Genomic DNA, 18,526 nt, shown 5'->3' with positions numbered 1-18,526 from the left:
ATTCTGCTGCTAGAAGCTTGATCGTTCATGTTCAAGGAGCTGAAGACTCATGTCACGTTTTAACAACACGATGCTTGAGTGATCTGAGAACAATCTGTTCTGCAGCATTTCTCAGAGAAGCTCCTATGAAAAGGAAAATGTTTTGTATATTCTACCAGTTCCAAGACCTCTGCAGCAGAAGCACTGTCTGTACTACTCTGTGCTCCCCCCCCCCCCCCCCCCCGCCATGCCCTCACAGTTAAAATCTGCGTTCAGTCTGTGCTGAACGCATATTTTACTGGGTATTCACACATTTTAACTCCTGAGACATTAGCATAACATTAGCTTACTGCAACATGAAAAATCTTTTACATTGAGTGTCATATGTATGATTTTTTTACCCGCCGGTGAGAGATCATGTGTATGCATCCGGTGCAAAGAGTTCCTGGCTCTCAGAGAACAAGTCCAATCTCTGGAGGCTAGCATGGCATATCTATAGGAGCTGAAGCAGTCAGAGAGGTACATTGGTGAGACTTTCAGGGACATAGTAGTCAAGTCCCAAATCCAGTCTGGCAGCCCCGGTGCTGCCTTGGATCAGAAAGTTCTCCCAGTTGGAAAGCATCACCCTGGTATAGCAGGAAGTGATCCTGTAGCAAGGACCTGCTCTCCAGGTAATGCACTATCCTCTCGCACTGAGGACAAAGTCCCCCAGGGCAACTGCCCAGGAGGGAAGGGTTAGGTCGGCCATCATAGATGGTGATTTGATTACTAGGAATGTAGATAGCTGGGTGGCTGGTTGACGCGAGGATTGGTAATTTGCCTGCCTGGTGAGAATGTGGAGGACCTCAAGCGTCACCTAAATAAGGATTATAGACAGTGCTGGGGAGGAGCCGGATGTCGTGGTACATGTGGGTACCAACGACAAAGGAAAATGTGGGAGAGAGGTTCTGGAAGCCAAATTAAAATTTTAGGTAGAAAGCTGAAATCCAGAACCTCCAGGGTGGCATTCTCTGAAATGCTCCCTGTTCTACGTGCAGGTCCCCAGAGGCAGGCAGAGCTCCGGAGTCTCAATGCATGGATGAGATGATGGTGCAGGGAAGAGAGATTCAGTTTTGTAAGGAACTGGGCCACCTTTTGGGGAAGGGGGAGACTTTTCCGAAAGGTCAGGTTCCACTTTAACCAGAGTGGAACTAGGATGCTGGCACTAACTTTTAAAAAGGAGATAGAGAAGTTTTAAACTAGAACAAGGGGGAAAGTCAATAGTCACTCAGCAATGCATGGCTCAGAGGAATGTAGCTTTGAAGGATACTAATGAAACAGGAGAGTTAGGGCACCCCAACAGAGAGATTTCAATAAAAGCAAAAGTAGTCCATGTGCCTATAAGTAAAGAATCACCTGAGCCAAAGAATTCCAAATTATCCCTATCAACTGAAAAGCAGGTTATTAGTACAAACAAAAAAAGCACTTTGAAATGGGTGTATGCCAATGCCAGAAGTCGAAGTAGTAAGATGGGAGGCTTAGCGTGTATAGCAGTGAATGATGAGATAGACATAACTGGCATCTCAGAGACCTGGTGGAAGGAGCATAACCAATGGGACAGTGCTATATCAGGGTACAAATGATATCACAATGATAGGGAGGATCAACTTGGTGGGGTGTGGCACTTTATGTCCAGGAGGGTATAGAGTTCAACAGGATAAAGATCATAAAAGAGACTAAATACTCAGATTCTTTATGGGTGGAAATCCCATGTGTATTGGGTAAGAGTATAGTGATAGGAGTATACTACCGTCCATGTGGCCAAAAGGATCAAACAGATGATTAAATGCTAAGAGAAATCAGGGAAACTAACCAATATGGCAGTGCAGTAATAATGGGAGATTTAAATTACTGGTAAGCAGGGTTTCTTGAGTCATGTTTTAGAGATTTAGGTTGTGCATTTTGTTGTTACATATGGTCATGGAATACAGACAAATAACAGTTTTAATTCACAGAAGAAATGAAATAGACCTCTATTGAACAGTACATACATAGAAATCTTCCACATCCAGAGAGTTCACAGAGCAGCACTTTCTGAGTCGTCCTGAGAAGTCCCTGAGGCAGCGGCTCAGCGAAACGTGTTCAAGTCTGACTCCAGACTCTGGAACTTTATCGGCTTAAGCAAAAGGGAAGTACAGTCTTTTGCAATTTTATGAAAAAGTTTTCAAAATAATAAGAAAATTGAAAAAATATTTAACCACAAGAAAAGTTGATTGGACCGATGATTAAAGAAAGACCTGTAACAGTAGTAACACAAGTTTGTTTAACTGTGGGTGGTATGAAGGTCCCAAAACTCACTATATAAAAAATTGTTCATATAAAGTATATGTGATACTAACAACAAAATAAGACAAACATTTTTTGACACCATGTGAGTGTTATAAGATTTAAATTACCCCAATATTGACTCGGTAAATGTAGCATTAGGACATGCTAGAGACAAAGTTCTTAGATGGAATAAACAACTGCTTCATAGAGCAACTGGTTCAGGAACCAACAAGAGAGGGAGCTATTTTAGATTTAATTCTTAGTGGAACGCAGGATTTGGTGAGAGAGGTAATTGTAGTTGAGCCACTTGGCAACAGTCATAACATGATCAGATTTGAACTAATGACTGGAAGGGGGACAATATGTAATCTATAGCTCTAACACTAAATTTTCAAAAGGGAAACTTTGATATGAGGAAAATAGAAAAAAACTGAAAGGTGCAGCTGCAAATGTTAAAAGTGTACAACAGGCATGGGCATTGTTTAAAAATACAATCTTAGAAGCATAGTCCAGATGTATTCCCTGCATTAAGAAAGGTGGAACAAAGGCAAAATGATTATTGCAATGGTTAAAAGGTGAGATGAAAGAGGCTATTTTAGCCAAAAAAATATCCTTCAAAACCTGGAAGAAGGATCCTTCTGAAGAAAATAGGAAAAAGCAAACATTGTCAAGTTAAATGTAAAACATTGATGAGGCAGGTGAAGAGAGAATTTGAAATGAAGTTGATTATAGAGGCAAACACACAAAAACTTTTAAAAATATATTCAAAGCAAGAAACCTGTGAAGTAGTCGGTTGGAACATTAGATGACAGAGGAGTTAAAGGAGATCTTAGGGAAGACAAGGCCATTGCAGAAAGAATAAATTAATTCTTTGCGTCTGTGTTTACTAATGAGGATGTTGGGGGGATATTGGTTCCAGAGGTAGTTTTCAAGGGTGACGAGTCAGATGAACTGAACCACCAAATCACTGGAAGATGATGTAGGCCAGATTGACAAACTAAAGAGTAGCTAATCACCTGGACCTCAAATTTCAGGTCTATTAGTTAAAATTTACAACCTATCATTAAAATCATCCATTGTACCTAAGACTGGAGTATGACCAATATAACCCCAATATTTAAAAAAGGTTCAAGGGGCAATCCAGGAAACTATAGACCAGTAAGCCTGACTTCAGCGCCGGGAAAAATAATGGAAACTATTGTAAAGATCAAAATCACAGAACATATAGAAAGACATGGTTTAATGGAAAACAGTCAGCATGGATTTACCCAAGGGAAGTCTTGCCTCACAAATCTGCTTCATTTTATTTGAAGGGGTTAATAAAGATGTGGATAAAGGTGAACCAGTAGACGAGGTGTATTTGGATTTTCAGAAGGCGTTTGACAAAGTCTCTCATGAGAGGCTTCTAAGAAAATTAAAACGTCATGGGATAGGAGGTGATGTCCTTTCGAGGATTATAAACTGGTTAACATACAGGAAACAGAGAGGAGGATTAAATGGTCAATATTCTCAGTGGAAAAGGGTAAACAGTGGAAGGCCTCAGGGATCTGTACTTGGACCAGTGCTTTTCAATATATTTATTATTGATCTGGAAAGGAATATGAGTGTGGTAATCAAATTTGCAGATGATACAAAATTATTCAGAGAAGTTAAAACACAAGCAGATTGTGATAAATTGCAGGAGGACCTTGTGAGACTGGAAGATTGGACATCCAAATGGCAGATGAAATTTAATGTGGACAAGTGCAAGGTGATGCATATAGGGAAAATAAACCCATGCTGTAAGAAGAGCATAAGAACATGCCATACTGGGTCAGACCAAGGGTCCATCAAGCCCAGCATCCTGTTTCCAACAGTGGCCAATCCAGGCCATAAGAACCTGGCAAGTACCAAAAAACTAAGTCTATTCCATGCTACTGTTGCTAGTAATAGCAGTGACTATTTTCTAAGTCAACTTAATTAATAGCAGGTAATGGACTTCTCCTCCAAGACCTTATCCAATCCTTTTTTAAACACAGCTACACTAACTGTACTAACCACATCCTCTGGCAACAAATTCCAGAGTTCAATTGTGCGTTGAGTGAAAAAGAACTTTCTCCGATTAGTTTTAAATGTGCCACATGCTAACTTCATGGAGTGCCCCCTAGTCTTTCTATTATCCGCAAGAGTAAACAACAGATTCACATTTACCCGTTCTAGACATGTAGTTACACAATGTTAGGTTCCATATTAGGAGCTACCACCCAGGAAAAAGATCTAGGCATCATAGTGGATAATACATTCAAATCATCGGCTCAGTGTGCTGCGGCAGTCAAAAAAGCAAACAGAATGTTAGGAATTATTAGGAAGGGAATGGTGAATAAAACGGAAAATGTCATAATGCCTCTGTATTGTTCCATGGTGAGACTGCACCTTGAATACTGTGTACAATTCTGGTCGCCACGTCTCAAAAAAGATGTAGTTGTGATGGAGAAGGTACAGAGAAGGGCGACCAAAATGATAAAGGAAGTGGAACTGCTCCCCTATGAGGAAAGGCTAAAGAGGTTAGGGCTGTTCAGCTTGGAGAAGAGATGGATGAGATGGGATATGATAGAGGTCTTTAAAATCATGAGAGGTCTAGAACAGGTAAATGTGAATTGGTTATTTACTCTTTCGGATAAAAGAAGGACTAATGGGCACTCCATGAAGTTAGCAAGAGGAATATTTAAAACTAATTGGAAATATTCTTTTTCAATCAATGCACAATTAAGCTCTGGAATTTGTTGCCAGAGGATGTAGTTAGTGCAGTTGGTTTAAAAAAGGTTTGGATAAGTTTTTGGAGGAAAAGTCTATTAACCAAGTTGGCTTAGAGAATAGCCACTGCTATTACTGGCATCTGTAGCATGAGATTGACTTTGTGTTTGGTATTTGCCAGGCAGTTGCAGTCTGGATTGGCCACTGTTGGAAGCAGGATGCTAGGCTTGATGGACCCTTGGTCTGATCCAGTATGGCAATTTCTTATGTTCTTATGAGATAGGGGAGATATGATAGAGCCATTAAAATATCTCAAAAGTTTCCATGCACAGAAGGCTAGCCACTTACAATGCAAAGAAGGCTCTAGAATAAGGAGTCATGGAATGAGGGTGAAAGTGGGTAGACTCAGGAGTAATCTCAGGAAATATCTCTTTTACAGAGAGTGTAATGGATGAATGGAATGGCCTTTTAGTGGACTTTGTGGAGGCAAAAAGTATATCTGAATTCAGGAAATCATGGGATAAATGCAGGAGATCTCCGAGGGAGTGATGGGAATAATAAGAGCTAGATAAATTAGACAGATGGACAGATTAGGTGGGCCATATGGTCCTTTTCTGCCATCATGTTTTCTATGTTTCTATTGATGTCCCAAGGCTGGACTGGAGGTTTACTGATCTGGAATGTCACAATCCTTTCATGAATTTGGATACCAAATAGTAGAGAGAAATCAGAGTCCCTGCCAACTGCTAGTATTATGCTGCAATGCTATGATGAATCTAGACTGAAAGATGCTAAGGTCTAAGGAGGAGAGAGGATGGATGCTAAAGCAAGTCCCTTGACCACAAGAATAGAAATCCAGATTGCTGGACTCACACCAAGTCAAGAACCTCTAACTTGAAACTGTAGTATCTTCTGGTTAAGGGATTTATAGCTGAAATCAGTATGTCCTCTAACTTCTTCAGGAGTAAGCAGAAAACTACTGTGTGCTCAATATCCATACCATGAAGACCAGGAATGGCAGAGCCTTCCTGTATGATGAAAATCAGCGATATCCTCAATGGAAGTGGAAACTGAACTGATAGATGGATGAGATATGGAAATTATACCCGCTATGGCCAGGCTGGTGCAATTAGGATTATACTCAGTAATATAAGAAACATAAGAAATTGCCATATTGGGTCAGACAGAGGGTCCCATCAAGCCCAGCATCCTGTTTCCAACAGTTGTCAAACCAGGTTACATGTACTTGGGAAGTAACCAGATATTAAACAGTTCCCATGCTACTAATGCTGGTAATAAGAAGTGGCTACTCCCAAAGTTAACATGATTAATAGCATGATTAATTGCCTAAAATCCTAGTGATTAGAGGAATGAATGAGTACACATAAGCAAGTTTTGGGTTTTTTTTTTTACTGTAAACGGTGCTTTTCATATATAGCAGGATGAATTAGCTATCCTGAATGGGCGATGTCATCAGGTAGAGCTGTTTCTCAAAGCTTGTAGAGCTTTTAGCTCTACTGGGCATGTACAGCAGCTCCCATGTGACTGACTGTTCTAGAATCTCCTCAGTCCATATCCAAACATGGAAGTCTTTGTGAATAAAATGCTGTCCGGGGAGGAGGGCATGATAACATGGCTAATTCATCCTGCTAGCTACAAAAAACACCACTTATGGTAAGCAAGCTTGCTTTTTTTCTGTTGATAAGCAGGCTGAATTAGCCATGCTTAGAGGCTGATGCAATACAGTGTGCTCAGCCGAGCACACTGTATAACCTACAGTCAGACGCAGGTTGAATAGGCGCTAATGAATCCCCTAATGCAATAAGGGGATTTCACCTATTCAACGTGCATCCGACTCGGAGTGAGTCTAGTGGCGCTAATCACATGCCTGGAGCAGGCGTTAATTGCTGAGTGCTCCTTAAACCAGTACTGCCTCCTACTTCATATCGTTGCGATATTAAGTAGGAGGAAAAGAGAAACTAAACAAAGTTAAAAAATAGAGAAAAAAAAATAACCACTGGCAGTCGGGTGCAGGAAACAGACGCTCGAATGACAAGCGTCTGTTTCCTGAACCCCCTGACTGTGCGGCGTTTAGGAAGACCGACGCCGATAAACTTGGTGTCTGTTTTCCTAACCAGCGGACTGCCGACGCCAATCAGGTTCGCGTTAGCAAGGAGGTGCTAGGGGCGCGCAATCAACCCTAGCGCCTCCTTCCTGACACGAGCCCCCTAATTTAAATATTGCATGGCGCCCCTCTTGGGGGTGTGTTGAGAAAGCGGGCACTGACTGTTCAACGCCCGCTTTCTATGCATTGTATTGGCCCCTTAGTGGGGAGTCCCAAGCTGAGGGTTGCCGCCTAGTCGTATCTGAATCCTTCTCGCAACCAGACTCCTTCCTGGACAGCACTTTTTGATGATAATAACTAGCGCAACACTACATGTCCTACTGAACCATCTGAGTTTGCCAACTCATTGAGGCAGTAGAACGATGTGAAGGTATGAATTGATGATCATGTAGCTGCTCTGCAGATCTACTCGATGGGCATGTTCCGCAGGTGTACTACGTAGGCTGCTGTCACTTGTACCTAATGCATCTTTACTGGATGTGTCAGGGGAAGAGATTGGGAAGCATAACAGTGTTGTATGTAGGAGATTATCCAGTTCAATAGGGTCCGTTTTGCTACTGGCTCCCCCAAATTATTGGAGTCATAGGAGTCAAAGAGTTGAGACGACCGTCTATATCCCTGAGTTCTGCATTTGTAAAAGGACAAAGCCCTTCTGTAATCAAGAGTATGGAGACATTTTTCCCACACTTGTTTGTGTGGCTTTGGGAATACCATTTGGAGAGTGATGGCTTGGTTTATGTGGAAGGCCAATACTATCTATGGCAAGAATTTTGTGTATGTGCAAAGGACCACCTTGTCACGAAAAATTGGAGATTCGGGGGAAAATGAACTAATGCTTGCAGTTCACTAACTCTTCTTACGGAAGTGACCACCACCAAGAACATTACTTTCCAAGTCAGGAACTTGAGGTTTCTCATGTCCAGAGATTCAAATGGGGGCTCCATGAGCACTGTAAGTACCACTTTAATGTCCCAAGGTACTGGTGGATTTCGTATAGGTTGGTGCAGATGTAGGAGACCTCTCAAAGCGGGAGATCAGTGGGTGCATAGAGATCAAGGATCTGTTCTCTTGCTGGTGATAGGCCACTATGGCACTTAAGTATATCTGAATTGAAGAGGTCGCTAAGCCCGTTTGTGAAAGGTGATTGAATATGAAAGCAATTGTCAAGGCTCATAGATGAAGGGATCAATACCACTGGGCGTATCTTTGCCACTTGAATGCATAATTATGCTGAGTGGAAGGTTTCTTGCCGAACCTACATTGTCCTGAATCTCCACTAGTAAATTTAGATTAGTGAGGGCTGTATATTCAAACATCCATGTTGTGAGATTCAGGGAAGGTTGGAGCGGATGCAGGAGAGTACTTTCCTCCTAGCTGAGGAGGGCTAGGTTGCAGCCTAAGGCTTGTGGAGAGTTCAATGAAAATTGTAAGAGATATGCATACTATGGTTGTTTTGGCCATGCGTGCGCAACTAAGTTCATTTTGGCGCAATCTTGTATACATTTCTGGACAGTCTTGGCTATTAGTGGAATGGGATGGAAAGCAGAGATGATACCTTTCACCTACAAAATCAGAAAAGCATTTGGGGCCTCCCTGTATGGGCTGAGATGGATGGAGCTAAATTGGTTCACCTTTCTGCTTTACTCCATGGTTAACAGATCTATCCAAGGGCATCTCTATTGTCAAAAGAGACTGTCAGCTACTTGCTTTGACAGACCATTTGTGTGGATGGAAAATTCTGCTGAATCAGTCTTCCTCCATGTTTGCAATGCCCGGGAGGCATGCGGTTTGTAAAGTTGCTGTATTGTGATCTGCCCACTGCCCAAGAACCAATCCCTCGTTTGTTCACAAAAACATGGTCACTTGATTGTCCGTATGAATCATGTCTTTCCTCTGAAAGTAGTATTGGAATGCCTTTAGCTCATAGCGCATTGCTCTTAGCAACAAGACATTTATGGAGTCATCTTTCTTGGAAAGGCCAGATGTTCTGTTTTTTAAATTGTTGCAGCTGTGCACTCCACCTCTGAGTAGAGGTGTGGGTTGTCAGTTTAATTTGATGTGGTGTTGGCCGAAGAGGGACACCCATATCTAGCACTTCTGATTAGAATCTTGGTTGTGAGGAGTTGGAGGAATGGATCCCACTGAGTTCTGAGGCCTCTTTGCAAACGCATATGTAGGTGGGTGAGGGGTACAACATGTATTGCTGCTCCTATATGACCCAGGAGACTCAGTATGCAGGAGTGAAGGGTCTGAGTTCTGTCACCATGGAAAAAGGCTCTGGATTGAATCTAGTCTATTCGGGCTCTGATGAATTGCAGGGATTGAGCCGATAGACTATGAAAAATCAGTACTTCAATCAGGAATCCAAGGGCTTCCAGGCAGCATATGGTCACCCTTGTACATCCTTGGTGCGTGCTACAATTAACCAGTACTCCAGATATGGGAAGATCCATATCCCTGATTAATGTAAGTGTGACACTGTCACAGCTTGACATTTTGTGAAGACTCTGGAGGCAGAGGAGAGTCCAAACAGGAGAACTCTGCATTTATAGTGTTTCTCCCCCACCTTGAAGCAGAGGTAGCGCCAGCAAGATGGGTGTATGGGGATATGTGTGTACACATCCTTAAGGTCGAGAGAGCACATCCAATCGTGTGGTTGAATAAATGGCAATATTGTGCCGAGAGATGTCATTTTGAATGTTTCCCGACGGAGATGCTTGTTGAGCTTTCTGAGATCCAATATTGTGTGAAGGTCTCCTGATTTCTTAGGGATGAGGAAGTATTGGGAGTAATACCCCTGGTTGTATTGGAGGGAGGACCAGCTCCCAGATGGCATTCTGTTTCAGTAAATTTCCCACTTCCTGAGTCAGGAGGGTGAAGTGTGACAGATAGAGCCAAGTGAGGTATCTGAGGTTGGTTGATGAAGTTCAGGTTGTAACTGTCTTGTATGATCTTCAATACCAACTGATCCATTGTTATTCGGATCCAGGCCTCGAAGAAGTGACGGATTCTGCCCCCTACTTGTATCTGCAGCTCTGGCGGTGGCTTCACTAAAAACTCTGCTGTGATTTAGTTGCAGGCTGTTGCTGCAATTTTTGCGGTAGTCTCTTTGTCACCCCTGGTTCTGCGAGGTCTTTAGTTACTGGTGAAGCTGCTGGTATGGTGCCTGTTGGTATTGGTGATATGGTCTGTATGACCTGTGTGGTAAGAATGCACACTTGTATTGTGGGTAGAATTCCTTTGATGCGTTCTGTTGGTCCCCCATGGTGGACAATGATTGTATGGCGACATTCTGTTCCTTGATCTGGGAAACAGTCTCTCAATTTTTCCTCAAAGAAATTGTCCCTCAAACACAGGAGGTCTGCTAGGTTCTTGTGTACATCTTCTCTGATGCCGCTCACACAGAGTCATTTCGTGCGCCTCGCCACTATAGAAGCCGTGTCAAAGGTTTTATAGACTGAATACAATAGGTAGTGGAGCTCCTCTTCTAAATTGTAAAGCAGTTGTGGCATGATCTGTTGACCTTCTTCCGACCTGATGTTGAGTTTAGGTCTTGCACACACCCTTATGTACCATATAAAACTGGTGTTGCTGGATTCTTGCTTTGAGCCCACACAAACAATATTTGAAAACAGATCTCTTATATAGACATATAATAGCAAAACCCCATCAGCACTTTTCAATGCTATCACAAAAAATTGTGAGGAGAAGAAAATCTGTGAGAGACAGGGTTCCAGCCATCTGTGCAAAGTGCGGACAAAACAGGAGATTCTACAACAGTCAATTGTGTGGGAACTGCTGCGCATGCTCAGTAGAGCTAAAAGCTCTACTAGCTTTGAGAGACAGCTCTGCCTCATGCCACGACACCCACTGAACATGGCTAATTCAACCTGCTTATTTATGGAAAATTAATCATAGGTAGGCAATTCTGATCCTAGAGTACCACAAACAGGTCTGGGTTTTCAGGATATCCACAATGAATATTTATTAGATATAAGTGCATACATTGACTCCACAATATACAAATATAACTCATGCATAATCATTATGTATATCCTGAAAACCAGACTTGTTTGTGGCATTCTAGAACAGGATTTGTCTACTCTGGGAGTAAACTGATGCTCCAGGTTGGCATAAAAGCATTAGGAGCTGATCTGTAGCTGCTTGGATGCAAGAAGCAGAACTTTTCAACATTTCTGTTGACTTATGAGGCAAACAGGTTGATCACCAGTTTTCCCCAGCAACTGAACAACTCTTTGATCCAAGGACCACTCGTGCAGTTGTAACACTCTACTAAGGCAGGCTGTCAACGTATTTTGGATTCCTGGAAGGAAGGTCGCCTGGAGATATATATTGTGATGTTCTACCCACAACCAGATTTGGTTGGCCTTCTTTCAGAAGGTGAAAGAGCACATACTTCCCTATTTGTTTACATAGAAAATGGTCACTTGGTTGTCCATCTGGATTAAGATTCTCTTTCCCAAAAGGAGGTGAAAGAAATCTCTCAAAGGATAGTGAAAGCTCACAGCTCTAGATGGTTGATTTGACTCTCTACAATCCTTGGGTCCACGTCACATCAATGTGCACTCCTACCCTTTCGAAGAGGTATCGGTAGACAATCACCTGATACAGTGGGACTCAGAGAGAGTCTGCCTTTAGAACTTCTGGATTCATCCACTACTGAAAGAATAAGGATTGCTCTCAATGTGGAGGTTACAGAAATTGGGTGTAATGATGTTTGATAATGTTGATCCCACTGGCTTCAGATAAGTCAGGGGGATTGAGACCTATACTGCACTTGTAAAGACTGAACAAACTGCTGGTTTGGGAGAGATCCAAGATGAGTTTGCTCCAGACAATTCTTCCTTTTATTCAACTAAGGGATTTATTGTGTGCTGTGTATCTCAAGAATGCTTTATGCACATATTTCCATCCATCCCGCTCATCAGCAGTTTCTCAGGTTTATAGAAACTGGTTGAGTGGGAGGCAACAAATGGCATTCACTCCCAGAAGAGGGACGTTACTATCGGTGTGCTACAGGGACTGATCCTTGAACTGGTTCTTCTCAACATTTTTATGGGCAACGTTGCAGAAGGATTATCAGAAAAGGCTTTACTTTTTGCTAATACCAAAACTTGCAACAGACTATATAGCAAGGAAGGTGTGGAAAACATGAGGAGGGAGCTAGCAAAGCTTGAAGAATGGTCTAGAGTCTGGCAGGTAAGATTTAATGCTAAAAAATGCAGAGCTATACATTTAGGATGCAAAAATTCAAAGTACAACATGGGAGTGAAATTCTTCTAAGCATGAAAGAAGACCAGGATCTGGGGGTGATCGTATCTGATGATCTAAAAGTGGCCAAAAGATAGATAAGGTGATGGCAAAAGTCAGAAAGATGTTTGACTGCATAGGGAGATGAATAGTCAGGAGAAAAGGGAGGTGATATTGCCCTTGTATAAGTCCCAGGTGAGATCTCATTTATTTATTTATTTATTTTTAATTTTTATATACCGATGTTCCTGTAAAGTATACATATCACACCGGTTTACAAGAAAGAAACTGTCGCCTCGATGGCGTTTTACATTGAAACATTTAACAATTTACAAATTAACAATTAAACCGTAACCTTTAACAGTTAACAATTTACAGCGGCATGACGAGGATCTTAGTGGAGCTTAGAGTGTACATACATGAATTATAGTACTAATACTGACAAAATCTTAAGGGGCATATGTACAGAAAGGCTGGGGGACAACACTATGCTGATAATGTCATTCGTCCTGTTCTTAGCTCTCCGGGAATGCTTGGGTGAAGAACCAAGTCTTAAGTTTTTTTTTGAAAGTACTATGGCAAGGTTCAAGTCTCAGGTCTGGCGGTATCGCGTTCCAGAGTGTAGGGCCCGTTGTCGATAGTGCACGTTTTCTCAGCGAGGTTTTTGCCGGCTGGGAGATGAGCATGTTCTTGTATGCACTTCTAGTTGGTTTCTTGGAAGTGTGTATTTCCAGTGGAAAAGTTAAGTTGAGAGGAGCGATGTTGTGTAGGGCCTTGTGTATCATCATAATGGTTTTAAAGTGAATCCTGAATTTAATCGGGAGCCAATGGAGATGTTGGAGGATTGGGGTGATGTGATCCCTTTTTTTGGCGTTTGTAAGTATTCTGGCCGTGGCATTCAGGACCATCTGAAGTGGTTTGGTAGTGCAAGCGGGAAGGCCCAGAAGGAGAGAATTGCAGTAGTCCAGTTTCGGGAGTATGATTGATTGTAGAACCATGCGGAAGTCTTTGTAGTGTAGAAGAGGCTTTAGTTTCTTCAATACTTGAAGTTTAAAGAAACATTCTTTTGTGGTGTTATTTATGAACTTGTTGAGGCTGAGTCTGTCGTCCAGGAGTACACCCAGGTCTCTTACTTGAAGCGTAGTTGGGTTCATGGTGGTGTCATGCCTTTGGCTGGTAGAAGGAGAGGTGGGCCAGACATAATTTTCAGGAGCGATAAGGAGGATTTCAGTTTTGTTTGTGTTTAAAACCAAGTTGAAGCTTGCGAGTAGGTTGTTAATTGCTGAGAGGCAATTATTCCAGAATGACATGGTTTTGTGTAGAGATTCCGCTATAGGGATGAGAATTTGCATGTCATCCGCGTATAGGAAGTGAATAAGCTTGAGGTTGGTTAGTAAATGACAGAGCGGGAGAAGATAAATATTGAAAAGAGTGGGTGAAAGGGATGATCCTTGGGGTACCCCCATCTTGGATTCAATGGGGTGGGATTCTTTACTGTTTATCTTGACCTTATAATATCTGTTCTCTAGAAATGATTTGAACCAGTTGAATGCTGCTCCTGTGATGCCAATGTTGGTGAGACACTGAAGGAGGCACGTGTGGTTCACAGTGTCGAACGCTGAGGAGAGATCCAGAAGTGCAAGGAGGCAAGGTTGACCTTTTTCCAGGTTAAAGATAATGGTGTCTGCTAGTGTGGCTAATAGCGATTCGGTGTTTCTTGTCTTACGGAAGCCAAATTGGTTTGTGGTGAGGAGGTTATTTTCATCAAGGAATTCTGAAAGTTGTCTGTTTACAACTTTCTCCATAACTTTGGCAATCATTGGAAGGTTTGCTATGGGTCTGAAGTTAGCTGGGTCTGTGGTGGGAAGGTTGGGTTTTTTAAGGAGAGGCTTGAGCATTGCCAACTTGAGTTGGTTAGGGACTTGGCCTTGTGCGAGAGAGCAGTTGATGATGTCTGCAAGGGGTTTGGCAATGATGTTAGGAATCGAACTCAGCAGATTGGAGGGAATGTGATCTAAAGGATGAGATGATGGTTTTATCTTCTTAAGGATGTTCTCTATTTCTAAGGTGGACGTGGGTTCAAAGGAGTCGAGCACTGCTGGGGTTGAATTGGGTTGTTGGACGGTAGGGTGCGATGATTGAGTCATTTGGGAGCGGAGATGGTCTTGTGATGGGAGCAACTAGTGAGGTGATTTTTTTTTCGAAGAAGTCTGCCAGTTCGTTGGCTTTGTTGAGAGCTTGTTCATCTGGTATGGTTGGTGTGGCTGGTTTGGTGAGGGCTGATACATAAGAGAAAAGGGCTCTTGAGTCGAATATGAAGTGGTGTATCTTTTTGGAGAAAAATTCTTTCTTGGTTTTGTTGATTTCATTTCTATATGAGTTCAGACATGATTTGTAGGTAAGGAGTGTTGTTGTAGATGGGTTTTTTCTCCATTTGTGTTCCTTACATCTGAGCTCCTGTTTGCGTGCCTTCAGCTCCGGGGAGAACCATGGTTTCCTGTTGTCTTTGTCTGGCTTAAGGGATTTTGTCGTCATGGGGCACGTTTGGTCTGCAACCTTGTTGGTGATGTTGATCCATGACGACGTGGCTGAGTTGGCATTCGAGAGGTCCAGATGTTCTAGTTCCTTGGTCAGATGTTCGCTGAGGAGATCTCCTGAGCACTGTTTCCTGACGGATATTGTGATTGATTGTGTTGTTTGTGGAGGATGCTCCTTGATCTCTAGCAAAGTGGAAATGATTTGGTGGTCTGACCAAGGTACCGGTATGCAGGTAGGTATGATGTGGAGTGATATTCCTTCGTTTATGAATATAAGGTCTAACGTATGTCCTGCTTTGTGGGTGGGCTCTTTCACAATTTGTCTAAAGCCCATGTGGCTGAGGGAGGAGAGAAGAATTTTGCAATTGGAAGAGTGGGGTTGGACATCCACGTGAAGGTTGAAGTCTCCCATCAGAATGGTTGGTTTCCCGGTATTGAGGTGTTTTGCTGTTAGTTCAATGATTGGGGAAGGGTCTGATTCCAGTAGACCAGGAGGAGCGTATACTAAGCCGATTGTTAGATGTTTTGAATTGAATAGAGCAAATTCGATATTTGATAGGTTATTGGATGCTTGCAATGTGAGCCCTAGCCCTTTTTTGGCTACAAGGAGGAGCCCTCCTCCTCTTTTTTTGAGCCTGGGAATAGAGAGACAGTCGTAGGTTTCAATGGGGAGCTGATTTATTAAGACGGTGTCGGTGGGTTTTAACCAGGTTTCTGTGATGGCACAGATGTCAGGTTTGGTGTCGGAGAGGAGATCGTTGAGTATATGAGATTTCTTGTTGATGGACTGTGCGTTGACCAGTGTGAGTGAGAATAGAGCCAGGCCGAGTAGTTGGGTGACAGGTGTTAGCATGATGGGCCTGAGCCTCTGTTGACGGCTGTGAAGGAGTACTTTTTGGAATACTGTATAAGTTATATTTAAATACATTTTTTATTTTATTTTTTATTTTTTTTAAATATATTTATTTTTTTTAAATATATTTAAATATATTTAAATACATTTGGAATACTGTATAAGTTATGAAGATTGCACCTTGAAAAGGATTTAAACTAGTGCTTAAATTCTAAAGGAGGAGCAGCCTAGTGGTTAGAGCAGTGGGCTATGATTCAGGGAAACCAGGGTTTGAATCCTGCTGTCGCTCCCCATTGGAAGAGATGCATTACTGATGGGTCTGGTAAAGGTCTTCCTTCAACAAAACTGATAATCCTCAAGACTGATCCTGAACTCTTTCAGTCATGTGGTGTCCTTTATTGGTTGGCCTCAGGTCTGGATAAGAGAGATCTTTTGCACCATCAACAAAAACAGCACCTGTGTTGATGAGGCTATGTGCTTAGGTGCTTTTCTCTGCTCTCCTCTGTGCTGTACTCAACCCCTGACCTGAGGCAGATCCAGAGGCCTGTGCCACAGTATTGGTGGAGGTGAGCCTTTCCGTGCTTACAGAATCAAAAGGGAGAAAACTCCTGTCTCTACGTCTTATACTGGGAGCCTGATACTCTGCTGCTCAGTTTTTCTCAGAGGCTTGGGGCACTTACCTGCCTTCCTTAGGGCTTCCATCTTCCAGGTACAATATTGCTGCATCTTGTGGTACATATTACCACAGCTGTAGTAGTTGAAGGAGTCATGGTCCAGGCCCAAGCATTGATAGCAGGTGGTGTGTGTATCTGATGCACATCTGGTATCTACAGATGCAAGCCTTAAACCTGCTTACCACATGCTTTAAGCTTTTGAATTCTCCTTGTTTTTTGATTCTTATTTATTTTAAAGAACTTAAAACTTCTGTTTGAGAGACTGCCAAGATAGTAGCAGAAAAACCTTGAAAATAACAAGGTAGAAAGGGGCACAAGATCCTAAGTTAGAAAAAATTCAAGAGAAATCCTGGGACATATCCATTTAGTAGCTCGGATAAAGAAAGACTGAGGGGTTCACAAGGCAGTGGGTGCAGTTCGTGCATGCTCAGCTGGGTTTCTGTTGGTGCTATCAGATGACACCCACATGTAATGGCTAACTTACATCTGCTTGTCGATGGAGAATAAATTTTCCAATAGAGATATGGAATTTAGATGACATTAAATGTTACTGAAAAGTACACGGCAAGGGTGGGGGCTCAAAAAAACAATGCAATTGCCTTCTGATGGATCCTGTTATTTTATTCTAGTATAAAGGTTTGCTACGCATAGACTAATAAGTGAACCACCAATCTGAGCAGACCACCTGCATAACTCAGAACTTCAGCAAAAACATTCTAGGAGTTAAAGGCCCAGGGAGAATCCAACTCAGCATCACCCTTATCCCTTTAATTTAGCCAAGTTAAAATGAGTCAGGGCCAAGTCAGTCAGCAAAAAATTAATCCATTATTGAACTACTAGGCAACCCCTACATAACACAATGTTAATCAAAATTTTACACATTCAAACCTGTTTTGGTTCCATAATGGAGCTTTCATGATAGACAGTAATAATCTGAATAATAAATCACATACACTTTTCTGTGCTTGTAATCCCTCTGCCTGCACTTGGAATGGGGCCAAGAATGGGGCCAAGAAAACATACTTTACACATCTGGCACTTCTTGGTTCTGGGAATAAAGTACACCATATCTATTTATTCTGATCTGAGCCACCCTGGACAGGGCCATCTGTGGTTCTGAAAATCCAAATAATATTGAATATGTTCACTCCTCCTCTCCCTTCCTCCCTCAGTCAGAAAGAACCTTGAATGAAAAGCTCTGTCACTCATCTGGACTCCTGTGAATCTTTCAAGCAAAAGACTTCAACAGCCTTACATATTTTGGATATGGACAGCTAAGGCAAGTTACAGTCTGCTTTTTGATAAACATTATGCCAATTCCTTGGATCACAGTAGCAAATGTTCCATCCTTTACTTACCTCCAAAAAGTTTGGATTGGCAGTTTATGAACTCTGGCTTCCTGTCTGTAAGGTATCGCTGACAAGTGTGGTGGAGGATCTGGAAGAATGTGAATTTTTCAGAGCCTGTACTCGCAGCCCATTGGTCAAATGCATTCTCAAACAACAAGTCAAATTCCGGGGAATCCTAAGAAATAATCACCAGTGATACACAATCAGTATGGCACCACAGACCTTAAAAAGTCAAACAGTCAGCATTAAAAAAAAAAAGTCTGTACCTTCCACTAGCAACATGAAATATCCTTCTGCATGTACATACAGCCTTCATTTGCAGCTTGATATACTTAAAACTTCAGCTATGCTAAAGGAACAAATAGATTGTAAAATCTAAATCACACAAAATGACAAATTTGAAACACAGTTTAGTTATGTATATGTCTTGCTATATATCTATATAAGGATCCATTGGGAACCTTATTAAGCAGTATGTCATGCTAGGCAGTATAGACAAGAGAATGTACCATCTGTCCACAGCAACTTCATAATGGTTCAATCCAGTTGCTGTACCAGTGAGTAACCCTTAGTGGGGTTTATGGACTTTGGAGTTGACACTTGAGAGAAGGCAGGACCTTTCCACATCCTATCCCCTTGTATGAAATCTGCAGACCCAAAGCCATGATGATAACTTTTGGTAATGGGCGAGACATATG

At 42.1% G+C, this 18,526-nt stretch overlaps 1 protein-coding gene across 2 annotated transcripts in view; it reads right to left on the bottom strand.

Annotated features, from left to right (window-relative positions):
- The window catches only part of STXBP6 (syntaxin binding protein 6), a 281,082-nt gene that overhangs the window by 45,215 nt on the left and 217,341 nt on the right, over positions 1-18,526 (bottom strand). For both annotated transcript variants that reach the window (XM_029599020.1, XM_029599021.1), the window contains exon 4: positions 17,838-18,003. In XM_029599020.1, the coding sequence (XP_029454880.1) occupies positions 17,838-18,003 (166 nt within the window). The remainder of the gene's footprint in view (positions 1-17,837; positions 18,004-18,526) is intronic.

This window comes from Rhinatrema bivittatum, chromosome 4 (assembly GCF_901001135.1).
Source record: "Rhinatrema bivittatum chromosome 4, aRhiBiv1.1, whole genome shotgun sequence".
In the NCBI taxonomy this organism is placed as follows: Eukaryota; Metazoa; Chordata; class Amphibia; order Gymnophiona; family Rhinatrematidae; genus Rhinatrema; species Rhinatrema bivittatum.
Note: the sequence above shows the minus strand (reverse complement) of the source record. Positions and strands in the feature narration are given on the sequence as shown.